At 44.7% G+C, this 27962-nt stretch overlaps 2 protein-coding genes and 1 long non-coding RNA gene across 9 annotated transcripts in view; all 3 read left to right on the top strand.

Moving 5' to 3' along the window:
* The window catches only part of LOC111839553 (latent-transforming growth factor beta-binding protein 3-like), a 51638-nt gene extending 42752 nt beyond the window's left edge, over positions 1-8886 (top strand). Inside the window, exons 23-29 of one of the 2 annotated variants that reach the window (XM_023803588.2) lie at positions 845-982; positions 2622-2762; positions 3549-3677; positions 5128-5289; positions 6273-6362; positions 6775-6906; positions 7398-8886. In XM_023803588.2, the coding sequence (XP_023659356.2) occupies positions 845-982; positions 2622-2762; positions 3549-3677; positions 5128-5289; positions 6273-6362; positions 6775-6906; positions 7398-7546 (941 nt within the window). In that variant the 3' untranslated portion in view covers positions 7547-8886. The remainder of the gene's footprint in view (positions 1-844; positions 983-2621; positions 2763-3548; positions 3678-5127; positions 5290-6272; positions 6363-6774; positions 6907-7397) is intronic. The other variant, XM_023803589.2, reaches the window with a different exon arrangement.
* A 420-nt stretch (positions 8887-9306) lies between these two features.
* LOC140582451 (uncharacterized) lies at positions 9307-20047 on the top strand. The gene is made up of 4 exons (XR_011985420.1): positions 9307-9580; positions 9890-9936; positions 10532-10588; positions 19867-20047. It is a non-coding gene; the product is annotated as an uncharacterized lncRNA (long non-coding RNA).
* Positions 20048-20366: 319 nt separating this feature from the next.
* The window catches only part of LOC111839545 (spectrin beta chain, non-erythrocytic 1-like), a 64586-nt gene continuing 56990 nt past the window's right edge, over positions 20367-27962 (top strand). The window contains exon 1 of one of the 6 annotated variants that reach the window (XM_023803554.2): positions 20367-20487. The gene's annotated coding sequence lies outside the window, so the exon portion shown is untranslated. Of the gene's footprint in view, positions 20488-20514; positions 21005-21334; positions 21480-22446; positions 22581-27962 lie in introns of those variants that run through there. The other 5 variants (XM_023803559.2, XM_023803551.2, XM_023803556.2 and 2 more) reach the window with 5 other exon arrangements.

Below are 27962 nucleotides of genomic sequence, written 5' to 3'. Positions count from 1 at the left end.
AGTGCATTGGTAAAGGGACTTGTCACCGGGGGGCGGGGTTAGAGGCGGGGTTATCCCACCCACCTTTCCTGGAGTGCATTGGTAAAGGGACTTGTCACCGGGGGGCGGGGTTAGAGGCGGGGTTATCCCACCCACCTTTCCTGGAGTGCATTGGTAAAGGGACTTGTCACCGGGGGGCGGGGTTAGAGGCGGGGTTATCCCACCCACCTTTCCTGGAGTGCATTGGTAAAGGGACTTGTCACCGGGGGGCGGGGTTAGAGGCGGGGTTATCCCACCCACCTTTCCTGGAGTGCATTGGTAAAGGGACTTGTCACCGGGGGGCGGGGTTAGAGGCGGGGTTATCCCACCCACCTTTCCTGGAGTGCATTGGTAAAGGGACTTGTCACTGGGGGGCGGGGTTAGGGGTTGAATTAACACACCCATGTGAATGTAAAAGAGTGTGCCACTGAGAATCAGTTCATGCACAGATATTGACATTCTAGATAATGACATTCTAGATTACTTAAAGTACTCTTGGAGAACAAATGACTATTTTATTAATATTTTTACCAGCCTGTTAGGGAGAGAAAAGCAGCGGTTATTTGACAATTATTTGATTTATGATTTATTATACTGTAGCCATATCTGCGTCCGAATCATATTGTCACATTTTCTTTCCATTCAACTTCCTGGTCACTTAATCTTCATCAGTTTTGTGTATAATGGCTCATAAAGTATGTAATCTGCGTAATGGATGCTTGTTGCCTTGTTAAGATTGATTAAGATGCTGTGCCAGGCCGGTTTTGGCCGGTTTGAAGTCGTGTAGCTCAGGACTCCCCCCCCCCCCCCCCCTTCATACCCACAGACACAGACGAGTGTCATGATGAATCTCTCTGCACCAATGGCCGCTGTGTCAACACCAGGGGCTCCTTCTACTGCATGTGCAGCCCACCTTGGGTCCCCGACACCTCCAAGAAGAAGTGCGTGATGCCCGCCGTGACAGGTCAGTACTGCCCAGGGACAGTAGGGGGCGCTGTGTAGCTCAGAAAGTTAGGAGGCTGTGCCTGAGATCAGAAGGTTTCCAATTTATAACCTATAGCTGGAAGAGTTATTTCACCACTGGGCCCCTCAGCAAGGCCCCTAACCCCCAATTGTTCCAGGAGCTGTAAAAATAAAACTTTATTTAAATGAATCAATGTCAGTTCTGTCCACCCTGTACTATAGTAGTTACTATTGATCCCGTATTCCATTCAGTAGATTCTTCTGTGTGGCTGCAGGTTGGAAATATATCAATTTGTTGGTGGGTTCAGTTTAAATACCATTTGCTAAAATTTGCCTTTTCTTAAATTCTAAATGAATTTCTAATGATGTCAATATCAGCAGACACTTAGTGGCGAAGGCATAATAACAGAATTAAACCTTCTATACAGTTGTCCAGAGTACAAAAATTTGGCATGGTCTGAATGGCCTGGATATGGTCCAGAATGAGCTGGGCGTGGCTGAGAATGGAGTGGGTGTGGTTTACAATGAAGTGGGTGTGGCTTATAATGGAGTGGGTGTGGTTTACAATGAAGTGGGTGTGGCTTATAATGGGCTGGGCATGGTCCAGTGTTGGCTGGGTGTGGCTCACTTACATTTCATTGTCATCATATTTCTTATTTGCATCATTTGATAAATAATAATCATGGCAAGTGAATATAACAAGTTAGTTCGTTGGGTTTTTTAGTATTCGTGTCTGTTGTGGGTGAAAAATAAAACACAGTTTGAGTCTGCAACTAACTTACATAAGAAAGAACACTAAGCAGGAAACAGGGATCCATGTTCAAAGAGCTCGTTGTCTTGGTTACTTGCGCCATTTCTCCACTCCCGCCGTGAACCGAGCCGTACCTGAGGCACCACCGAGAACCGACCGCCACCAAGAACCGAACTGAACCGAATGACTAACCTTCTTAGGACCCATCGTGTCTTATTTAAAAACAAAGTCAGAGCAATGAACGAAAAAACACTAGAATATTCACAGCACAATTCGGCGGCGATGTTCACTACGCTAACCCGTTAGCAGTAGACTGACTCATTCTCTCCTTTGTTTATGTGTAAAAAGACTCATGCTTTCTCACATATATTTTAGCACTAAAGGGTTGGTTGGTTGGGAACCAAAAATACATTCGACAACTGAAAGACATTTTCTACCTAACAATATGGTCAAGAACAGAACAATATGTGAGACTTAGAAGAACCAAGGTTCCTTTGTACTGGTTTTCGGTGTTGATATGCATGGATTATATGAAGGAAACAAGGGCATATTCGATATATAATTAATTATTAGTAGTATTGTACATTGTGATGTACTGATGCATTCCTGTTAACTCAGACCTTAAAAATTTGCAACCTCCTACTTACTAAAAAAAATATGATGCCTTCACTGAGCCGACCCTTCTGCAGTGGAAAACCAAAGTGAGCTGGAACCGCACTGTAACTAGTCTCTCTTCATGGTACAGGTTGGGTACGGCTTGGTTCCCGTATGCCAGTGGAAAAGTGCCATTAGATTTTTATATATAATGCAGCATTGAATTAAAATAGGGAAAGTAGATCTATGTAGGGGTGTAGAGCATCTCTGTGACATACAGTTTGCTGTGCCGCAGGTGTGAATGAGTGCCAGGACCCGACCAACTGCAGGAACGGGCACTGCGTGGACACCCCGGACACCTACTACTGCATATGCACCCCGCCCTGGATCCTGGCCAGTGATCGCAACAGCTGCATCACCCCAGAGGAACAAGGTGGTGAGTGAGTGCATTACGGGGGGGGTGAGGGGGTGGGACTAAACATTAGCTGTGGTTGCAAGGGGTCCCCCTAGTGGTCAGAAGAAAATGCTATTTGAACGTTATATTTAAACTACTCTCACCTTTGAAGCCCCTAGGAGAAATCTTAGAGTTGCAAATGGCTGTGGTCTGACACTATAGTACGTATGTGTCCATCGGCAGCCATATTAAAAACGAAATGCATGGGACCTTGGGATGTAGATGAGATTAATTTGAAATGTTAATCTTGAGAGGAGAAGCTTCCTGCCTAAGTAGTCACTTCCTGTTTTTATTAGCCAATGGGCATACGCCATACTGGGGGTCTGTGGGTTTCCTGTATCCCAGAGGCTGTGGGGTGTTTCTCAATACCAAGAACGCAGAGATCGCATATGTGGTCTTGGCGAGAGCGGTCTTGCTAACTTGCCTCCCAAGAATGAACTGTGGGTGCAATGAATCATGGGGTTGGTATCGTTTGGCGAAGATGCAGCCGATGCGTCCTTGATATTTGGGGCGGAGCAAGAGCAACATCTGGGGGTTTTTTACAGTCCCCTGCACTTCTGTTCTTGAGTATTGGACCTGGTCTTCAGCAATGGAAGGTGACGTAAAATGGGTACGCGACAACTCAAGTCGTGAGAACACAAATACGGTCAAGTACACATATTGAGAAACATCCCCGGCGTGGTCTACAGTTACCCATCATGGCTTCTTGCTCAAGATTCTTGCCCCCCCCCCCCCAGTTGTCACCCCTCTCTGTGGTACCTCTTACAGATGTCAACGAATGCGAAGACCCGTCGTACTGTCAGAACGGACAGTGCGTCAACACGCCCGGCTCCTACCACTGCATCTGCACGCAGCCGCACACCTTCAGCGCCGCGCTCAAGAAGTGCGTCTACGACGGTGCGTATGAGCGGCGGGAAGCTGGCTTTCTGTAACCCAGGCTGAGAATCAACACAGAGGCCCGGGTTCCAGTTCTAGATAGCAGAGGTGGACATTTCCAGTCCAGAAAGTACAAATCCAGACCAAGATTTTGTTTCAACCAACCAGCTGAGTACTCTGTGATTGTGACTCTTTATTTCCTACTGGTTGATTGAAACAAAATATTGGTCTGGATTTTTACTTTCTGGATCTGAAACAGTGCTGTGGTCAGTCCAGACAGAAACAAGTGCGCAGGTAGGGTTACAAGCCACACAGACTGTATACCTCCAGGATTAGGGTGGAGAACCATTTGATCTTTCATGTTTAGGAGTGAATTGTGTAGATCAGGGGTGCCCAATCTTATCCGGGCCGGTGTGTATGCGGGTTTTCGCTGCAACTAATTACTAATTAGAGGACTGGTTGGCTGAAGAGTCCTCACACCTGGGTTTGAACAGCTGACCTACAGGTTATCCCAAAAACCTGCATACACACCGGCCCTTTGCGGATAAGATTGGCCACCCCTGGTGTAGATCAGTTCAGTGTTTCCCAATCCGGTCCTCGGGGTTCCCCAGACAGTCCACGTTTTTGTTCTCTCCCAGCTCCCAGCACACCTGAACCCAACAACCAATCAGGACGATCGATCCTCACTTCATATTCTCACATATGATTCTGACACGTTAGCACTGGGCTTCTTATTGCTGATTAATGAAAAATTTCTGGTCCAGGGTTCTAATGAACCCCCCCTGTCCAGTTCAGCATACGTAAACCCCACGTGTTCCTCAGAGGACAGCACGGCTGGTGTGGCATTCAGCATCTTCTCGCAGCCTGAAGGACGTCCAGTCGGGTGTTTTTCAACAACATGTTTATCGCATCAGAAATCTGTCATAATTAGATGCGAACAAAACATTTAGCTACTATGTCTGCGTGAACAGACTGTGTTTCTGACTATGAATAACTTATTAACAGATCAGCTCTATGAAAAAATGACATTTTCAAGTGTCTCCCCTTTTATATATTACCTTATTATTACTATTATTTAGTTTTATGTTTTATATTTTACGGTAGGTATCAAAATTTTGATGTACGTATTCAAGCGTCTGATTGAAGTCTTAGTAATCCGTAATGTAACTGGCTCTAATGTAAATTATTAAGTATAGGTAAATCATTAAAATGTTTTGTATCCTTTTTAAGGTAAAAATTTGCGCATTCTGGGATTTATGTTTTGTCAGCAGAAATTGGCGGCTGGTCGAAATAGAGAATTATGGGAAATTCTCTGATAAGGCCAGACTAAAAGCAGTCACTTACCTGACAAGTTTACCCAGGCGTACAAGACAGCGATACCCTGCGCTCCCCAGAGATCAAGCATGCTTGGACGGGTACTGAGGAGGTCTAAGCCCCTGCTCTCCTTTCTCTCTCCTTCCTGCACCCCCAGACCGCACGGCCGCCCATAAGGACGTGTGCTTCCTGCAGGTGGACGAGGGCCTCATCTGCAGCCGGCCCCAGAAAGGCCTCATGGTTACCTACTCTGAGTGCTGCTGCCACTATGGACGCGGCTGGGGCCCCGAGTGCCGCACCTGCCCCCAGAGAAACTCCGGTAGGTGGGTGCGCCGCTGGGGGGGGGGGCGGGACTTTTTTTTCAGCTAGTGACTCTGATTGGTTCTTTCATCCGGTGACACTGATTGGTGGAGGTAGAGGCGGCATTAATCTTGGGAGACCTTAAGCAAGGTCTAACCTCTTTGAGAAGGTGTGAGTCACGGGGGCAGCAGTCTAAGGAAGGATGCCCAGACCTCCCTCTCCCCAGCCACCGCCAACTGGGGGAATACTGAGGCATTCCCAGGCCGGATGAGGAATGTAATCTCCCCAGCATGTCCTGGGTCTGTCCCTGGGTTTCCTCCCGGTTAGACATTCCCAAAGCACCTACCCAGGAGATACCAAAACACTACTCAGTAGTTATATCTTTAATTTAGTTATCAATAAATTCATCAATAAGTATTAATCATATATTCCTTTTTATCAGCGTTTTTACTTGCATTATGTGAAAACCAGCATATCAGCAGATTTCTGGGAGTCTGAACTATAGGCTCTGACTGACTGTTTACCAGAGTGTTTATCTGATTATTTGTTTGCCTGAGGGTTTACCTGTTTATCTGAGTGTTTACTTGAGTGTTTACATGTTTATTCCACTGTTTACCTGAATGTTTACCTGTTTATTTCACAGTTTCCCTGAATGTTATGTTTACCTGTTTATTTCATTGTTTAACTAAATGTTTACCTGTTTATTTCATTGTTTACCTGAGTGTTCACCTGTTTATCTGTTTGTTTACCTAAGTGTTCTGCAGTTTATCTCAATGTTTACCTGAATGTTTACCTGTTTATTTCCCTGAATGTTATGTTTACCTGTTTATTTCATTGTCTACCTGAATGTTTACCTGTTTATTTCACTGTTTCCCTGAATGTTATGTTTACCTGTTTATTTCATTGTTTACCTGAATGTTTACCTGTTTATTTCATTGTTTACCTGAGTGTTTACCTGTTTACCTGAGTGTTTACCTGCCGTGCTCCTCCCTTCCCACACAGGCATCTTCGTCCGGCTCTGCGAGATGCATCTGGACACAGAGTCCGACGGCGACATAGACTCGCTGGCCGCCTTCGTCAGCTACAAACCGGGTGCGTGTCACTTCCTGTCCGGCTTCTCCTCTCGCGTCTGTGCACCCGGAGACGGACGTGGCTGAGATGTGACGTGGTCAGGGCGCCCTCGACTTTCTGGTGGCGTGATGACATCGATAGCGCTGACAGGGCACTGACAGATGGGCAATGCAACAGCACTGACACTCCATGTGTTAATTAGCATGGCAAACCAATGCTCAGCCATAGCATCAAACTACGAAACCCATCTGTTAGATATATATATATATATATATATATATATTGGGGGGGGATGGTGATTGAATTGTGAGTCTTCAGGCTGCATAGGAATGGGGGGAGTGACTCAGCACTTCTGACTGGAGCTTCTTTTAGAGAATGTGCCGGATCGGAGAGGGGGGGGTCCCAGGTGTTTGATCTTGCTGTCCCTCCCCAGGCGGTGACAGCTCAGAGGAGGACTCGGACGAGTGCAGCTGCACCAACGGCCGCTGTGTGCCCTCCTACCTGGGCACCGTGTGCGAGTGCAACCCAGGCTTCCGGTTGGACCACTCCCGTACCCGCTGCACAGGTATGGACACAGGCACGCGTTTACGCGGAAATCATGTGACCCTATCTAACCAATCACAGGGACAGATAAAAGCAAGCAGAAACCATCAGCAAACAGGGAACATACATTTAAGATTCAAGATATGACATATTAACGAACATTAAACAGGTGAATCATAAATATATCCACAGTCTGCAAAATTTGCAGTAAGTTAACTTTTTGATCATGAAGTTTGTGACCATCAAATATTTTGTGACATTAGAACATCCTGTGACTTCTTATTCACTAAGAAGCTGTCATAGGTCCCCATAAAGCAGCAAGATTACCACACAGGCAGACACACCCGTACCCATGAACACACACTTGCATCCCAGATTGATAGCTTGAGAATACGGCCACTTCATGATGAAGGAAAACAAACTGATGCATTAAACTCACTCTGTACTGTGTATGTAAGGCCCTCTACAGTAGTTCAAGCCCTCACTCTTCTTCCCTGAAATGTTTTCGGACAGACATTGATGAATGCACGGAACCGGGCCTGCGCATCAACTCCTGCAAGAACGCCCGCTGCATCAACACGCTGGGCTCCTTCAAGTGCTACTGCAAGCACGGCTACGTGCCCACGCGGCGGCCCAACATTTGCGTCCAGGCCAGGACTTAACACCGGCAGAAATTAACTGACACCCCCCTCCGCCATCCCCCACCCCCCCCCCCCAGCCTGGTTGGACACTCTCCTGCCTCACCTGTGCCTCATTTTTGTGGCAGCGCCCCTTTCTGCCCGAATTCAGACCTTCAGCCCGACAGACACCAGGAGGGAGCCATTGAGGAACGTTCTAAAGTTCCGACGCCATGTTCCGCGCTTCCCGTTTCGAACAGGAAGTCTTCCCTCTGGTGAACTTCACTCGGGTGTAAGAGGTGGTATGATTTTTCAAGAGACATGTGCCTTATCGTGGAGGGGGGGTGGGGAGACCACCCCGCCTTAGGCTCTCTCCTAAAATAAACACGACCAGAGTTTCTACAGCAGAAGTAAGAAACCCCATCTGAGCGACTCCCGTTCCTCCTCAGGCATCTTTTGCTGGTACACGCGTGGCTGTGGTTTAAATGGTTCCCTACTGGTCATGTCTGCAGTTAGAGACCTTTTTAAGGGTGCCCTTAACCCCTGAAACGCGCAACACCTTCTCCAGCTGTAAATCGGTAACTGTCGCCATTGTTGTTAATATTGGTCCCTCAGATTTTTTTTTAACTCTTGTTTTTATTGTAATATTATGTTTACATAAATTACGTGCTATATACTGAAGCAGTGTTAAAACAGACTTGGAATAATGCCCTTAAACGTCGTCTCAGTGTGGAAACGATACAGACGTATCTTCTTTCTCCTTACCAGTATTTTTTTAGTATATAAAATGTTTCCATGTGCTTTGAACTGGACTTTTGAGTCTTTCCCCCACATTATTTAGGTCACCAGCATCACTTAGGAACAAAAACATTATTCCCATCAAAACTGCCTTTGCTTTTACTTCAGAACATTCTGGAAAGTGGATGGTAATTCCTCTGCTCAGATTTACAGAATCTGCATGTATAGAGTCAGTTTGTTTGTTTTGGTGATTCTGACTCCTCTCGTTGTCCGAAGTGAAGCCATAATCTCCTGATACATTCACTCTCCTGGTTTGGTACTGGATTTTTTATTTCTTCTTTTTAAATATGTTATTTGAGGTTGAAAATACGAGGATTTTCACACTAATGTGCAGAATTTAAGTGGAGCATGATGGGAGATTAAATGCAGGGGGTTCAAGCTGAGGCCGTCGCCGGTCAGCGGAGATGGACGCTTCTGGGAAATTAGAAGCACAGCAAGGTGAGAAGCATGATCGTTGTTTCAGAGACCGCAGCGACTTACGTTTTTATTTAACTGCAAACGGTATTTCCAGCCCGGGGACAAACGAGGAGAGAGCTTTGTTGACATCCTAAGGAAGTTAATAAATGGAAATGGTGAAAACGGTGGAACCGTCGGTGTCTTTTTGATCTACCCCCCGTCCCCCAGCTGTCATCACACGTCACAGTGTGAATCGGTGAAAGAAAGTACCTGTACGAAAGTGCAGAGGAACATTTGAAATTACATTTCTTTCGTTTCTTGCTCCATTTCTGTTTGCTGGCGGAATAACCGGCGACGTCCTGCTGCATAACATTTAATGATGCCAAATTTGTGCCGTATATGTGGGTCTCTCTGTCAAAGAGTACTGGCCAGTTAGGAAAATTAATCTCTACAGTATCGCAGGATACACAATGTCCTCCAGAGTTCGTGGCTGACTGTTCCCTCCCATAAATTCTCTCCGCAATGTCCCCAAATGTCGGGTAACGGATAATGAATCCATTCTGTTAAATCACATTTTTAAAAAGTGATCCAGGGAAATCCTTCGATCAGCCTAAGACTGGTTGCCGTACCCTACAGCTTGTCCACGCGGAATTAACACTGTCGGTGTCATGTTAACACCGCTAACCCGCATGACACCAGAACAAAGTTCAGGTATTCACGTACAAAGTTATTACGGTACAAAGCAAACTCCCGAGCGAATTTCTGAGTAGAATACCTGTTATGCCCTTTCCCTCCGTTGCTGTGTAAATGCAGCAGCCGCTGCTGCGTGCGTCGTTGTTTTTGACAATAGCTTCAGGGAGTCTAAAAATCCTCCTAGAGACCTCGGTAAATATGGGAATGAATGTTCGTGTACTTGTCTAGAATTACAAGGAGCCACACTGGTGCATTGGCGCAGTATGTATACTGTAATTATGTGCACGAATACAGAATCCGTAGGGAATCACAGTCTCCCCGTTATAATAACAGTAGTATTAATAAGCAAAATGTTTGATTCAGCAGTGTGGCATGTTTGCAAATCCAATCAGTTTCCCATTTATTTGTGCTGAGATTTAATATAGAGTTTATTTCTATTTCGTGTTTTGTGAATAATACTGAATCATTTCTGACGTTTCTGCGATGATGACCCGCATTCAGATAATGGGACCATTCATCAGGCCGGACGCCGTTCGCCATTAACACAGGTAACACTGCATGTTTTCCAGCAAATTCCCAGTGGAAATGGCATATAGCGTTTGGTGGTTGGCGGAATTACCTTAAATTAACCCAGATCTGACTGCTTTATGCAGATCTACACTTAATTCGATACACAAGGGAGTATATACAGCATATTTTACATTCATAAACATCCGTGTTAACGATCTGATTAAAAGAGCAACTGTTTATTTGAAAATGGCTCGGAAGCTATCTTTATGGAACTCCTTTTTGGTATTATGTAATCATATGCATCTTTGCAATAAAATCCTGTATAGCACATCCCAGTGGGGGCTTATTCTTGCAAATGGAAGAAGACCCAAATATATCCCTCTGAAACTGGAACAAACACGTGCACCTCAGTGTAGGACGCTGGGCAGCAATGGGAAATATCGATTCATGCACTAGAGGGCGCTACCGCTTAGCACTTTCATTAGCGTGCACACTTGAACGCTTAATAAACGCAATGTGGAGGAGACTTAAATTTATAATTGCGGTCTTGGTGATAGTGATGAAGTGAGGACACTTACACATGACTTAAATCAATGCTCTTAATAAGTGTAAAATCATCCCTGTTTCTTCCAGCTTCTCCAGTACAGGGTGGTGGAGAATATGGTGTCTATTCCAGCCGGCACAGGGCAGGTAAATATGCACGGTGACACACAGTCGCACACTAGAGGCACTTTTGAGACACCAGATTGCTGAACCAATGTATGTTTAGTTTGTAATTTGGCAGCCAGGTTTGCTGGGGCCTGAGTTGGCTTGAATCGACACTTCTTCGAGTAAACCACAGGCTTATATTGCTATACAAGACATCTGGTTTTATAGAGGAAGGCGCAAGCACTGGACCGACACCCCTTCCTTTTAAAGTAACGATTCTTTAAAATGAATTTACTCTAATACCAGGTTTGGCAACTTTGGTCAGCTGGCTGGAGTGAAATTTTCAATTCCATGCAAGTCTACACACGCATTTGCATGTATATAACGGTTTTATTGCTTCGTAAAGAGTCTGATGTGTTTGCAAAATCCTCCAACGGGTTTGATGTGGCTAATTATAGGTTTATAAAGAAATAATATACATTTGCCGTAAGATTTCTTGCGTGAGCGTAAGATTCTGAATACGTGAGACCTGGCAACCCTTTTTCACCAAAAACGATGGGTTAATGTATTAGCAACAGCTACAGTTATTCAGCTACATATTTTGGTCCCCCTGCAGCAGCAGCTGTCCAATTTAGTTGAACGTGGTTGTTATTATGGGTTGAAGAAGCGTTTCTGTGCACAACAGTGATAATTTGTCCCTAACCATGCCTCGCTAATTAACTGTTGCCAGCCCTGGAGATCCTCCCTCTCGGTTAAGACTCGCCATGATGATATATCAGGTCACGCAGCATCACTTTAGTAACCCCTATGGGACGGAAATGCATTAGGAAGGCTAAGCATAGATAACACAGAGCTCGATCTTCAAACCGTTCGCGAGCTCGAAAATGACGATGAGACTATAGTTGCGTAGCAACAAGTGATTCATCTCGAGCTTCTGCCCCTTTCAGCTCGCTTACATTCAACTCTGCCGACACACCAAAAACAACGAAAGGCTATTTATATAACAGCTGGGCGAACCTGGATCCTGGATGATTCCATCCGACTGCGTCCCTGTATGGTTACTTGATTATTCGACTTATTGGCCATTAAACAAGTCGAACGAACTTTGTATTTTGCTGAAGCGATGTACTCATTAAAGTCTGGCTGGCTCTGCACGTCGTTACGATATAATTAGTAAGGCTCGCTAACGAGAAGGCAGGTGGATCGCTCTCCACACGGCCCAGGGGTGCCGCAGATGTAGGGCAAGGCTGCGACAGTCAGACTATTAATACACAAATTACACTGTGGGAGTATGCTATAACCCTGCCACACTCACAAATCGTTCATACGAGAACCCATAACATGCAGTGCATATTCATACTCCTCTTATGCATACCAAATTATATTTATAAAATATGTAATATTTCCCATCCAATTATTCTGAAGATCTATCCGTGTGGTAGCCTCAGAGGGTTGTGGGTTCAAATCCCATCCCTGGCTCTGCATGAGTGGAATTTGCCAGTTTCCTCCCACAGTCCAAATGTGTGATTTTTGTGGGTGAGTATGTGTGCCGTGTTGTTGACTGACATTCACTCCAGCATGTATCCTGCCTCTGCATCCTGGGAATTCCTTCACGCTCACCCTGACCATGTAGCAGACAAGCTATAGATAATGGATGAATGCATATATCATTGTTAAGTGTGGCGAACATATACAGGCCACGAAACCAGAAGGTTGTTGGTTCACGTCTACAATATATTTAAAAAAAGAAAATTCCGGAAGTTATATTTCTAACTTCGTAACACCTGAGTTAAAAGGGAACAGTTAAGTTGACAAACCAGGGCAATTTTGGAGGCTTCTGGAATGCAAGGTGATCATGTTCCCACTTCTCGACGATGCAGGCCGAATCGCTATGCCCTGATTTGCAGTGAGGGTTTGTAAAACATGAGTGTATGTGGGTCATTTCATAAAACATTTGCACAAATTTTCCTTCTCATGAATTATGTAGTGTTGACATCCATGCCAAACACACGAATTGTATGTGCCCTTTAAGTTCTGTCTGTTTTCTATATGGAGTAATTAGTTGTTAGTGTATATATTAAAAGGGGCCACAATGTTTTAGCCAAGGGTGTTGTGTGGCACAGTAGGTTAGGGTGGTGTGCCTGTTATCAGAAGGTTGTCAGTTCACATCCCAGATTCCGCAGAGTGGTTTCATCTTTGGGCCCCTGAGCGAGGCCCTTAACCCCCAATGGTTCCACGGACTGTCTGAGCCTGAGTTCTCAAAATGTTTGTCACTTTAGATAAAAACTTCTGCTAAAATCAAATTCCAGAACTTTCACTGATGTTTCCCATATACAGTATGATTCTTTCAGAAACTGTGCAGTTATGCACCTTATAATGGTCAACGACGGACCACATGTACAACGGTGGCCCCATAAGATTATAATGCTTGATAATGACAATAAATATCTACGTTACTGGTTTATATATTCACTATACTGTACTTTTATCATTATGCCAGAGTGTACTCTTTCTAATTATGAAAAAGATCACACTACGACAAAAAAAATCCTAAGAACTCATATCTCGGAGCGACTGTATTCAGAAACAAGCAACTTTTGGATATTCTTTGAGTTTATGGCATGATTGACGCGATCACCGTTTCCCAAAAGCAGCCACAAAGACCCACTGACCATGGAGATGATCAACTCTGCTCACAGTGTCAGTGTGTGGTCATTTTTTTGAAGGATTCTTCCTCCTGTTAACTCCATGTGGGTATAATTTAAGCACTAGCAGAGATGTCAACTCCAACTAGGGTGCAAGAAGTCCACTCATTCCTCTTCTGCCCCCAGTACCTTTTAAAAACAGAAATGTAAGACTCATAGTGTGAAATTCTGGTATAATACCATATATCTATACTTTTGCTGTCATTCATCTCACATTATAAAAGCCACAAAACAGGGATTTAAATCAGATGGCTGTCCAGCACCTGATTGACATACTTTATCTGGCTAAGTTGAGCAGAAGTCTAGATCACATTTTCTTGCTCTTTCTCCATTTAGGGCACAAACTGTCACTGTCGTTGAAGCACAACTTGAATAATGTTATCGTGCTTTAATATTTCACTTTCTTTGCGGAATGCTGTAAGTGCGTTAGCCAAATCCCGTAGCTATAAATCTGAATGCTAGTGAATATTCCAGTATGACGGGTTTCAAATTGGGTTGTGAGCTCCGACCTGAGCGAGTGGCTTAAGTTAGAAACCAAGATCTTGACTGGTGGACTTACTGGTGAGGAATGCATTCCAACTTGTAGCATCTGAAACCCACTGGCGGGGCATACCAGTCACAACTGGAAATCTCTTCAGTGATGCAGCAGAGATGGGCGACCCAAAAAGGGATTTCAGGGAGAGGAAGCTGGAGGAAAACGAGGAGGACAGCATCCCTGGACTGGATTTTGGGTGACTTTCTCGCACCAATCCCCAGGCCTGCTGAGATGCTCTCTGGCAGTAAAGCAGAGTCAGCCAGTCCCTGGAAAATCTGTGGTTACGGGCCTTGCTCATTCTGCACATCGATGGGATTCGAGCCAACAACCTTCTGTGCTCAGGCACAAAATCCTAACCCGCAAAGCCCCACAACCCACCATGGACTAGCGTCTCCGCAGCCATATTGCTCCTAGGCATTAGCCTCGACTTCTTTTGAGGCAGCAGTTTCAGACCTTAGAGACGTGCCAGAGGGTGTTTTCTCTCTGTCACGTTTGTGTACATGGCAGATTTTACACAATAACACCTCACACTTACACTGTGTGCTTTTTCTTTCCCCCACTGGGGTCCGACGCGACCCGTCTCTCCTTTTTCTCCTGTCCTGGTTTCATTCTATCTAATTATTGTCAAGTTAAAAGTGGAACAGGAAGGTGACCTTCGGCAACTTGTTTAGAAAAAAAAGAGAGTGAGCGAGGGAGGGGGGGAAATGAACAAAAAAAAAAGACACCAGAAATAGTCGGTCCCAGAGAGAAGAGTAGAAAAAAAATCTGTCGGAGTGATATAAATTTCCTTTAGTAGGTCACACAGGCCAAAGAAGAATAACCCATTGAACACTGGCTGATTTTTACTCCACTTGCCACATATTCTAGAATTTGGGCTTAGTTCCCCTGTGATCAAAGTACAGAATGCTCATAGTCGTATAAAGGATTTTTCCAGCCAAATTTGCTACAATTGAAGGATTATCCCAACATTTTCTTTCCTCTGTGTGACAAACACTAATCTCTTTTATCTTTCATTTGAAATGCAGGGAAAAAAGGTGAGGGTTTCAGAAGTGTGTGTGTGTGTGTGTGTATGTGTGTGAATTATGTTTATATTACATTGTGGGGACCAGATGACCCACGTAATGTGATTAAAAACCTCTCATTTTGAAGTTGTGGGGACCATTGTTCAGTGGCCTGTACTATGAAGCGGGGTTACTGGCTTATTGGGGTAACTTGTCGGATTTAGGGTACCGCAGTTTAAATGGACTTCATATTCGTTCACTTACATTTTGCCCAGACTACCTTAAATCCGACAAGTTACCCCGATAAGCCAGTAACCCCGCTTCGTAGTACAGGCCACAGGTCTCCACAAAGACATGTGAATACTGAATACAATTGAAAAACTAGAAATTCCAAAAGATTTGTATTTTGTTTGGTAATATATGGTTACAGTTAGGGGTGGGCAGGGGTTAAGGTCATCATGTTGGGATGAGAGTTTTCCCCGTAGAAATTAATAGAGAGTCCCCACAAAGTTATAATTACAAACAAGTGTGTGTGTGTGTGTGTGTGTGTGTATGTGCTTTAAACAGTTACAAAAAGCAAATATTTCAGCATTAGCTGATAAAACGCTGCAGGAAAGTGCTTATTCGCTCATAATGACAGTGAGCTGTTTCTGTTGTTCATTCGTGTAAAGAAAAGAAAAACTTATTGAAAAATATGCTTAGTTGGTTCTTTATTATGAGATATGAATCATAAACCTCAGATGACAAAAATTACAGCCAGGAATGCCAGTAACCAAATGTGGCGCTCTATCACGGCCGGCAGTTCTCTCCATGCCTAAAAGGGGAATTGCTTTTTTTTCTTTTTTAATCTGAAGATGCTCTAAGATTGGATGTTTGCTCTCGTAAATTGCCTAATGAAGCCCGGATTCCACACACCGAGCAAGCTGACCTTGGGAATGATGAGCGGGGAGGTTGTAATTAGAGCGAAGCCTCACTCCGGAATGTTCCGTCAGGGCCGCACAGTCCCGTTTGATCTTCCGTCTCTCTGCGACGTTCCTGCTCCGTGCTTGAGAGCCTGGGGCCCAGGAATGGATGCATTGGATCTGCTGTCAGATCTGCTGTCAGATCTGCTGCGACCGCGCTCATTACCGCTCGCAAGCACAGAGCGCACACGGCCTATGGCGGAGAAGCACAGATATGCAGGAACTACTAATAAATAAAAAAAAACTGTGTTTCTGGCAAGAAATCTCTCATGGGGTGGAGAGAGGAGAGACTGGGCGTGAGAGCACTGTGTGGTCAAGCAAAAAACAAAAACCGTAATGACTGCAGTAGACGGGAAACTAAATAACAGGCAGTATTTCCAAATGTCGGCTGAATGAAAACACGATGAGCGTGACTGGAAATAATAGGCATCTGGTCCAGCTGCATCCCACTGTCCTGGGCAGCTTTCATGGCTCCCTCCCCAGCCAATTCAAACCCCCCCCCCCCCCAACACCGCTCATGTCCATATAACCAGTGGACTGAAGGGGGTTTACTTGAAATCGCTTCAATCTGCAGAAAGCAAGCCTATGTAAGCACTGTGCAGGCCAGGCTCTGGATGCCATAACCCACATTCAGCGCTTTCTGTGTCCTACAGGATTGTGGACAACCATTCTGGGGGGGGCGGGGTTGATGTCTGTCTGCTCATTGTGCTGTGCTGTATTTTTTTTTGGGGTTATCAAACATCCAGCAAAAGCTCTATTTGTTTACTGCTATAAAACGTGGAGTAGCAGGAGAATAAAGAAGGACTTAATTTGTCCCAGGGTGCACCCCGTCATCCACTTCCGGGAGAGGGGGGGGAGACTTCTGAAGACTGAGGAGGAAGCCTGGTCTGTTTTATCACATAGTAATTAAGACACTGAATTTCGTTGCCAACTAGTTGCGGGTGAATATAGCGATAAACTGCTTCCGTGCTTAAAAAATGCTGGTATACATGAAAACTTAAAAAATGCATCATAAATAATGAGATATACCGATAAAACTAGATTTTATACTATTATTTAAAGGTATAAGGTGCTCTTCTGGTTCACGATCAACAAGTAAACAGACGAGGGAGCCTTCGCCTTCAATGTGGGGGCAAGGCGTCAGAGCCCGTCCTGCGGCCACGTGTCCCTGGCGGGTACAGCTCCGCGGGAGCGCGCCATCTGCTTCCTTATCGCGAGCACAAGGGTGAATGTTCTATGGGGCAAAAACGGGATCGCGACATTTGCGGTGCTGCGACGCCTCACCTTCCAGCCGGGGGTAAATAGGCATGTCGCTTAGAAAATCCCAATTTTCTAGACTATTATTATTGACACTAATAATAATAATATTTCAGAATGCTTTGAAACATTTTTCAACAGATCACTGTGTGAACAAACAGTGTTTACGTCTCCTCAAAATATTTTTATATTATATAAGTTACACCACCACATGATATTGCGATGGGTAGAAGCGCGCTGTCCCTCCAGAGAGGGTCACTTACTGGCCACATGGGTCTACGTCACTCTCCTACTTGATCCATGTTCCCGCTGGTTATTTATATAAACATGTATCTCTGTCTTTAACAAGCCAGGACGGGAACGGCGTGTATATCCGACCCGATCACTGGTTCCGTGAGTAACGCTGGTCCCCCCACCTCCAACCATAATCTCTGACGTTTGTTTTCTCTCCTTTGCTTATGTACTGTACGTCATCTTCCGTTGTTCCTGAAACGTGGAAATATACCTTGAATAAAGCTTCGGTTCTTTCCCCTAGTTTCTCCATACGAACCGCATCGGCTTCTCCCTCAACAAATAAAGTTAAAACCAGATACCAGGATGGGGTTAACTATTTTTAAAGCTTTACTCGTGTATAAATTAAAGTAGCCTGATTATAGAAATGCAAGATTGGTGCATATTTATTGTTAATTTTAACCATTATTTCAATGATAAAATCGCGTAAGGGAACATATATCTGGTTAAAAAGACAGCGAGAGAGAGAAAGATGAAAGAATGAATTCCCCAAAGCTGGTGAGCTGTACACATTCATGCACTTAATTGCTCCTGGAATAATAGGTTTCATAGGTCTACATTTTTTTCACAGTAACCAATATCAGTTATAACCAGATATTTGTTATTACCGCCATTGTCTTGAAGTTTCGTTATCAATCTATGCCCATTGTACTTATTTTTTGTAAATTTGAACAAGATCCCTAAACCAAGTGCAATTCTAGATTTTGTAACGATTACTAAATCAGATCGTTCGGCATGTAGTCTGTTTCTAGATCCCCAGATTTTGAACAAAAGTGGAAATTTGGCGGTCTCTGCTTCCCACATTTAACCAAATAAACGCGCAGTAGGGCCTAACGAGATAACGGAAAGAAGAAAACGCAAGCAAAAGAAATCCTTAATATTTATGTCATGAAATCAGGTTGCTGAATGCGATTTGGGCTACTGCTTCCACACTTAGTGGAAGTTTAAATGAGGGGGAAAATCAGCAGGAACTGGTAACAATATCATTTGTTTTGTATATAAAAAAAAACTTTAAACCAGCTGCTAGTATTTTAACTGTTATACTGTTATAAAAGATTTTGACTAGCAAATTTAAACAAATGTAACTTTTTCATTGGCCTTTTTTCAGTCCATGCATCAAATCAAAGCACGCAGTTTATGCAAATCTAAAAACGTTATCATAATTGCATATCTTCGATACTTGACTGTTTTACGTACAAAAACCGAACCATCCAGTTCATGCCAAGCAGAAGAAACAATTGAAACAATTCAAATGATCATTAATGGAAGATGCAAATTAGTCTCCACTACGTATTTCAGTCTCTTTCCTAATGCCTAATCCATCCTCGTCTCTAAACTGACGATCCAGTGCATAACTGTGTAGCGTGTGGGACTCCTTACAGTAGGCAGTTATCAGGGCTGTGGACTGACCTGGCATTACACTCAAAGCCCCTGTGAGACCTTCTCTGCAGGGGACAGACATCATGCCATGAGGAAAACGGGCCCATGTGTGTTTGTAGGAAGACATCCAGCCTGCTGCTCTCTTCTTGGATCATAAGGTGTCATGTCTATAAGCAATGCTGGTCATTACCTGCGTGCAGCCTATGCAATATATATATGACGATCTCAGAGGGCTCCTTACATGTAAGACTTGATCAAAACTCCCAGATATGTCTAAGCCAAAAGGTGGAACGTGCTTCCTTAAGATGGACTATCTAGGCCCCCGAAGGGGGGGGGGCAAAGGGGTGGATTAACTTCAGGGGCCCTAGGCTGACATGGGTAGAGGGCATTTTGAAATATTTTTGGAGCTGAAGGGGAACTTAGAACTTAGAATTAAAAATGGTGGAACATCAATAATATGCTAATCAGAGGGCAGGGTGCCAGCAGTAACACATACTGATCAGGGTGGGGGCGGGAGTGCTGTTGGGAAAATTCACTGATTTGGGGGTGGGGGGGCGGTACCACACCAGTGGATCCATCAGCCGAATTAAAAAATAAAGGTCAAGATCAACAGGGGCAGGGGGGCGCCCTAGAGTGCAGGACCCAGCGTTGGGTGGGGGGGGCGATATGTGAATGTTAGAGGGGACACTCTGCTAAGTTTGTGCCCCATTAGAAGATGATGCCTAGACAGCCGCCTATGTCACCAGTAGGGTTCACCACTGTCATATGAAGCACTCAGCTCACCATAACACCATTGCCCAGTTACTGTCCTCTTAATGGTTACCTAGGGTCACTAGTAGATGTCATACACCCTGGGAGGTACTGCTATCCCAGTAGGACTTCCCAGTAGCTTTGGGACAGATTAATTGGTACTCCTCAGAACAACCAGATAAATTCATTTGGGTCATTGTGTTGATCTAGCAGTATGTTTATTAGTAATGTTGACCAACTGATATGTGGAAAAAAAACCCATATTGCTATGTAGTTTATCATCCCTTAGGGAATGGTTACGGTATTTGTTTGTGAAGAAATTAGAACCACAAATAAAAACGAGACTGAAAATGTAGAATGGTGAAACTTGAGAATCGTTTTCAAAACTGTTGTGTGTCTGCAAAATGTCCTTTTTAAATGTCACTTTATATTTTTGCAGAGAAAGCAGAACCAACAGCATGCAGGGAATGTGACACAGCAAGAATTTTGGGCAGACCAGGACAACACGATGAACAATATTCACTCACCTGTGAATCCAAAAGTACAGAGCCTGTTGATTTATCTAGCACAAATGGGCTTTTTTTGTTTGTTTATTTTTAAATGGCAAGTTGCCCACACACGACGAGGAATTTTTCCAGAGAAATAAACCAAATTTAAATCTGAATGCAGTTAATTATTCTAAGGGGCCTCGTAAGTGATATTAGATTTGTTGCGCTTCATTTCACTGTTTCGCGTGAGGAACACTAGGACTTTTTCATCGGTGAAATGGTGTCCTGTTTCTGTTTCATGCTCCTGAAAACTTTCCACCAACACAACCTGAAGGAGTACAAGCGCAATAAACAAGTTTGTTATTAAGCACTTGAGGCCGGACCCCCACCCCCAAAAAAACCCCAACACATCACTTGGGTTCCTGTGCACCTGGGTACCTCTCTGCTCCCGGGCGGTAATATCCATCCGCCAGTCAAAGGATGTGTCTCATCTCTGCTATACTGGAGAGAAACAAACGTTTGCCGATGAAAGGGAGAAAAAAACAGATGCGTGAGAAGGAAAGAGACGATAGGTCGGCCAGTATGAATCGGGACTCCCACTTACACCTGCATAATGCTTTTAACACGATGTGTCGGGAGCGCTCCATGTTTCACCGCGGCCCCAGTGTGTGATTGAACCCCCCCCCCCCACTGCCATTCATTCTTTCTTCTCCCAGTTGAACGGCAGATAGGGACAACGGCGGAGGACAGGAGCGGGCAAGCAGCGCAGCCGCCACCCTCCGCTTCGACGCGGCCCCGCTCTTTCTTTTCCGTGCTTTTGCATCGCTTTGCCGGGTTTTCTTTAGCTTCTTGGATTTATAAATGTTTCGTGACGGGCGGTGCTGCATGGGCAGCGCGAAAAAGACGGCGGCAACCCTACGGATTTAATGGGAAATAACGCTTAGCGGGGGCTCCTTTCAAAATTACATCACCCGGCTATGTGTTTCAATATCTAGTCAGGTCACCCAAGAAATAACATATAGGCTGCGCACATTTACAATCCTTCATCTTTTGGGTTATCAGCTAGCGGGAAAAGATCGACAATACCTGGTAAGATTTATTTCTTAAAATAAATTTTATTCATTTCCTTTGCAAAACGAGGAGACTTTAATGCAACCGATCCTGGTGCATCTGGAAAAAATGTGTTTGATACGGTGCGTTTCAGGAAGGAGCTCCGCTTGCTGGCGTCTGGGCTGAATGTGTAATATTGCATTTTCTATATCCTCGTTCTCCTTGTCGAGTGCATCACTAAAAACACATTTTCCCGTGCTCCCCTTTTCCCCTCTCGCTACCTGTCCGCTTCTGTGTACATTTAGATTAAATCGAGAAAGCTGGGCACCCCTGCGATTTTGCACAGGCGTTTCGGGGTCCGGTACATTTTGTCTTAGTGGCTTTTGCGCCTCACGATGCAGCCCGAAATGCCCAGCCGGTCTGACGCTGTCGTCGCCTTCGGATTAAAAACAATGCAGGCAGTTTTGCAACTCGATGAAAAAGCAATCTAATTAAATCCGAATTCCCTTTCTCTGTAAGTAATCTGTCAGCGATGAATTGTATTTTTCTGTGCACACAGGTTAGCATAGCACGGGCAAACAAGCAGACATACATATTTCCTAATAATCTGTGCAGATAATTAAGCACTCGTCTTTTTGGTCGAAAATAAAGGATTTTATTTGAGTGAGAGATCTGTAGTAGGCTATATAATGCTTGTATTTATACCGTTTTTGCTTTATCAGTAGGGATGACTTTCGGCTATTCTGAGTTTCGGCTATTCTGGCATTGATCTGAATTCTGTCATGCCCAGAAAAGCGATCAGATTGGATTTACATTAAATTCTGGTGGTTCTCCGTGGCACTTTGTCGAAGGAGTGGTAGACGCTGGCCATGCCAGTCCTACAACAAAGGGGGGGTATTAAATATTTCCTATATTTTAACATATCCACTCCCCTTTATCCCTCCCCTTATTCCTGAAGTGGCGAACAAAGCTATTTGTTGCATTAACATCTTGCACGTTAAGAGAGATATATGTTTAAGGTGTTTATTTTGAATGAAAGACTTCGTTGTTTTATGTTTTGAAAACATCTTTTGATTTGTAGTGATGTCCTTTATTGCTGAGCGTGTTATTTGGGCGGCTTTGTTAGGGGACTCAGACGCACCGGCGTCACGAGCCCCCCTGCCGGGGCCCCTCCCTCGCTGCCGCTATTTTCTCCTCCCTATTTCCAAACAGGTGTATCCCAAATTACGGGGGACCGAACTCTTTATTTTAATCAGATTTTAAACTTTTTAGAGCTTCATTGTAATAACACCAAAAATAAATCATAGCCGTTTATGTTTTTTCCCCCGACTTTTTAGGTAGTCCCCTGTGAGATTGGGGGTCACTCAGGGCACCCCGCTGTTTTTTTGACCAGCGATTAGAAAGTAATTGCAGGTTTTAAATTCGGTTAGGTTTTGTGATCATCTATACCGTGTAGACTTTTTAAACAATAACATGCGAATCTCAGAGGATTCTTCATATATAAGACTCGATCAGAAGTCCCAGATACGTCTAAGAGAAAAGGTGGAACGCGCTTTCTTATGGACTATCCAGGCATATTTAGCTACTGCTATTGTAGGTCAGGTGAACCCTTTAGGCAAGTATCGACACTTCCACGTCATTTTAGACGTACTTTTCGCTTGGTCATTTTATTTATTTAATTTATTTCTTATTATTTACACATTGCTGTCAGCTAGGGATGCTAGACGGAATCTAGTCATTAGTGTCCTGTCTTTTTTTTTTTTCCTGCACACCTGTCTGTTTTGGTGGGGCAAAACATGTTCTGTTGATAGATGTTGATCTAAATCGTACCTGCTCGTGTTTCCTTGTTCCTGTTGCGTACGCCACGTTTCATGACATCTCAGTAATAATTGCCTTTTAAAATTCTCTAACGCTGTATAGAGATCCCGGAAGAGTCTTCGTTTAGCACAGATATGTGGCATGTAATTAATTTAACAGCTTTCTTTAAATGCCTCTATCTACATGCACATGCGGGACCTGAACACTGACATCAATAGCACCTATTAAGAAATCGATATTCGGCATTGTGTTCCATCTGATTAGTTCCTCACAGGGCAGATTAAATATTTAATAGTTTTATAAAGTGATTTGTGAATTTCCAACACTGTGTTTTTCCAATGGAAAATGTTTTGGTGTTTGTTTGTGGGTGTAGAAGCATTAATGAGAAGCATTATCCATCTGATACTGGGACATCTGTATCTACCAGGCCCCTCTGGGACTCATAATTACTGGATATGTGATGGAGGCTCAAGTCTGTAGATAGACATAAAACAGGCCAGACTGCAACCTGCAATTACACTACTATTCCAGTGTTTCCCAATCCGGTCCCTGGGGACTCACAGCCGGTCCGCGTTTTTGCTCCTTCTGAGCTCCCTGCCAGACAGTCCATGTTTTTTGCTTCACAGTCTGTGAGTCCCAGAGGACTGGATTGGAACACACTGCACTATATGGATATATTACAGATACAGTTTCTCGTTAAGAATGAGAGGTCAGTGTCTGCTCATGTTTGTAGAGCATCTTTGCTTTTAACTGGGGACTTCTCATTGGTTCTGTGTACGGTACTAAGGAACCAGCTTATACCTAATCCGGGGAGGCGTAAGGGGGGGGGGGCATGGTAGGACGATTCTAAGGACACCTCTGAGGCCTTAAAAAATTTGGAACATATTTAGACTGGTTTGGGTTGGGGGCTGAATATCATATGCTTTTCTGGGGCCCGAAATCTCGAGCAGCACCCCTGTAACTGATCAAGACCTTGCTCTAAACTCAGGTTCGAGGTCCTTGGTTCTGGATTCAGTCTTAGAATGAATCCTGTGTTTTTGTGTTATGTTTGGTGTTGATTGACACAGAAGGCGGAAGATTTTCCCGTGAGGTAATTTGCGAACTTATTATCACCCGATGTGTTATATAAAAATGAAAGTGATCGTCGTCGTGTGGCATTGACAGATTCTGTGTCTGTATCCATGCCCTATGTTATGGCTTGCAAATCAGATTAAGAACCTAAACCCAGATATGTAGCACTGGGTAACTATATATACCCACATATACATGCTTGAAATTATATTTTATTACGTTCCACGTTGACAGAATGATGAGGTCACAAATCACCGATATAAAGTACCGAGATGATCGGAGAGGCTTAAACAGCCCCGCGTCCCTGTAGGAGAGACCTCTAAGTGGGCTGATGTGGGCTGAGCGTGTGCCCTGAGCGGCGTGATCCGTGTTCACCTGTGGTGTGCTCCGTCGATGCTAACGTTAGCCACTTCACCATCTCGTGGTCCTGGGGGGGCGGCAGCTTGAAGGCTATCTGAAATTCTGAAGTTCTCCTCCCATCCTCCTCCTGTGCTTTGGAGGGGGGGGTGGGATTGGTTCCAAGTTTACCAGCTTTTTAAAGGTGCTTCTGTAATGAAGTTAGGAGTGGGACACCTCCGCAGATTCTCCTCCCGTCTTTTGGCACCTGAGGGCCCTGCCCCGTAGACCCCCGAGCCAGAGATGCGTCGCCAGGCCGCGCTCATCACCATTCGACCCCCCCCCCCCCCCTGCCCTTGAACACAGATTTTCCCCTTTTCACGTAGCGCAGGAAGTCGACGTTAAATATAGCCGCGTCACCTGGCCTAATTAGCCGAGCATATATTCATTCTGCGATCCAATCCGGTTTTTTTTGTTGTTTTTTGCCCCCCTGCAATCTTCCGCTTTGAGGCACGTCCAGGAGACACGTAAACACCGGAGCTGCATGCCTCGGTTTCCGTGACGTCCTCCCGGAAGCCCGTGGGACCGCTTCGAGGAAGCCGATTGGCTGCGGTTGACCTGCTGGCAGAGTGAAAGTCATGGCTGCACCGCAGAGCAGGTGCACGGGTCAAACATGAGGCCTTAAGACCCTGTTATCTTGGACTGCCCTAGGAGTAAGGTCCCTTCGGTCCTGTTTAGGGTTAACCGGGGCTAATCTCCTCTATTAGGGCATTTGGGGAAGGTAGAGGGACAGAAGCGGGTAACTGAAATCAGATTAGTGTCTCGGCGCACAGATTTCGGAGGAGGGCGTGTGGCCTGCGGCCGCTGGTGTCCACGGAGACGGGAAGGTCTGAGGGGGCTGATCGCGTCACAGTGCGCCCGGTGGCCAAAAGATGAATAGCAGGTTTATGTGCATTTAATAATCCGTCACTAAGCAAAGCCTGCCGCACACTGCTGAGTATGAATAATGGAGGAGATGGGGGTGCGTAACACCTTTCTTTCACCAGCTGTGTGTTATTCCATAAAAATATCCCTCTGATTTCCCTGGTGGGAGAAAATGGGGGGGTTAGGGGTCTCTTAAATAAAGAAAATAATGACATTACCCTACAACACCTGGGACTTCCAGCCTGGAGGTACAGGCCCAATTTTAAGGGGCTTGTGATGTGAATGTCAAGTTTATTACATAACCGATAATTATAGAAAATATATCAATATCTGATATTAAAACCCCCGTTTATTCCTCGCCTATTGTCTTGGTCCTCAGAACATTAATCGATCAGTGTATTTTAATTAATGTGTCTACTTAGACAAGTTAACAGCTTAAAATGGCTGCTTTATCAATTCATTCTTTCGTATTGCGTGGATAAATGTAATCTTTTCGCTGCAATAATTTCTGCATTGCTATTTAATGGGACGGCTGTTTTAGGTGTGTGCTCCTCTTGTGTTTGCTTGGAAGTAAAAAGCAAGTAAGATTACAGCTGTGATTGTTTGGGAGAACTTATTAGCTTTTTGTACATTGTGTTAGTTTTTCATGCACTTTCGCTCTGCTTATCGAAATAAAAAGTGAGAGGATGATGGTGAAGAGCTGCTCACTGTGTCTGAACTCGCTGCTCCATCTTCTGAATCACAGGTCATTAATATGGATGTTGAGCCATTAGAATTCAGTCTTAAGCGCTTTCCCATCACTGAAACATTTTCAGGAATCAGGATCTTTTGTCACATTCCCACCACAGGGAAGCAGTTCCGGAACCTTTTTCAGTCCTTACTTTTCGCTTGGTCATGAACTACTGGGTGGGGTTTATAGCAGTAAACTTTGCTGATTGGTTGATCACAAGCACGGGCCCTAACTTGAAAGTTATGCATTAGTGTGTGGAAAATTGAAATAGGCCTACAGTCAGTCCAGCTACAACGCAGCTATTGTTTCTGACAAACCTCGCAGTCACTTACATAAACTTACGCCAAACAAAATTAATTAAATAACAGAAAGAGTGCTGATGGTGGCCAATAATGTAATTATATGCATTTTAAATAAGAAATAATAATAATACATTAAGAAGTTTATTAACGTCTCATATGGGTCTTATGAGTCTCACGAGAATTGCCTAGTAACCGTTTCAACTGAACATGCCGAACTGGCTAACTTGTCCATCGCCAAGAGTCAGTACTGATGGCCAAAATGAGGCTTCATGAACCATCTGCTGTTTTTTTTGAAGCCACTAGATGGTGCTCTGGGTTTACTTTGGGACATGTTTTGAGATGTACATAACACAAATATATTGGATTACAGTATGCAGAGGGGCACTGAAGGCAACATGACTATAGACGCTCTATGAAAAGCAAATGATGGTGAATTTAGAAACGTTACTGTTTTTATATGATAATTTGTCTAATATTTTTCAGTTGTTATGATTAAGACTGACCTGTGCAGTGCGTCAAAGTACAAAAAGTTAGATTCTTTTAGATTGAAAAGAAGTTTGACCGATTCACTGAAATAATCTGGTTCAAAAGATCGATTAATTCCCGAATCGGTCATCATGATAGCTATTTTTATGTGTGGCTAGTGTTTCTTGCATCGTAGTTCCGATACTGCTTTTCTCTCCAACTGAAAATTGTACAAGTACAAATGCGATTCCACATTGAATCACGCCGTGTACAATCTACAAGCTATTTGCGTCTAACAAGCATTAAGGTCACAGTTCCTGTTTTCTGGTGGTAAAGTGACGCATGGAACTAGGCAGGAACAAAAATTGCCGGTCGAGGCAGCCCAGGAACCTAGGTGGCAATGCCCCGTAATATGATTGCATATTTCAGCGTGTTTGGGGTGGTTTTTGGGCGTCGATGCCAAGAAGCTGGGCTCTCACCCATCGGGGTGTTGCACACCTCTACCGCGTACAGGGGGGGGGGGGGGTGTACCCACAGAGTGCCAGGGCAGTGTGCGCGCTCCGTAATTCGCACGGCCCCGGCTGTGATTAAATGTCTGCGCCGCAGACATCAGTTGCCCTAGTGCGATTGTTTCCAAACTCCGGTGGCGTTCAGCATAATCGTAGCCGTAGTTTTGAGAGTAACTGTACTCCTGGTGGGTGTCACGTCACAGGGTTTCCATCGCAGCCGCAGGGCCTGAAGGATGATGGGAAAGCGGCTGGTGATGGGCATGTGAGAGTGTGTGTGTGTACCTGTGAGTGTATCTATCTGTGTGACTGTATGACAGCCTGTATACAACAATCTGCCCTGATGGTGTGGGGCTGTGGTAGGATGTGGCTGCCGACCCCCATGGATTCTGAGGCAATCGGGATCTGCTGACACGCATGGAACAGTAAATCTCAGCTGTGCCCTTGGGGATGTTTTTGGGGAAGGTGACAGAGGGCATCTGCACTGTGTTCAGTGACTCCGCATTCTGTGTTACAGAGGGTGACAGAGGGCATCTGCACTGTGTTCAGTGACTCCGCATTCTGTGTTACAGAGGGTGACCTAGGGCATCCGCAGTGTTCAGTGACTCCGCGTTCTGTGTTACAGAGGGTGACAGAGGGCATCTGCAGTGTTCAGTGATTCCACGTTCTAGGTTACACAAGGTGACAGATGGTGTCCGGAGTGTTCGGTGATTGCACGTTCTATGTTACGGGTTGATGGAAGGCATCCGGAGTGTTCAGTGACTGCACGTTCTAGGTTACACAAGGTGACAGATGGTGTCCGGAGTGTTCGGTGATTGCACGTTCTATGTTACGGGTTGATGGAA

The sequence above is a fragment of the Paramormyrops kingsleyae genome, chromosome 24 (assembly GCF_048594095.1).
Source record: "Paramormyrops kingsleyae isolate MSU_618 chromosome 24, PKINGS_0.4, whole genome shotgun sequence".
NCBI lineage: Eukaryota > Metazoa > Chordata > Actinopteri > Osteoglossiformes > Mormyridae > Paramormyrops > Paramormyrops kingsleyae.
The sequence above is the reverse complement of the archived record's forward strand: the minus strand, read 5'-3'. Positions and strand labels throughout refer to the sequence as shown.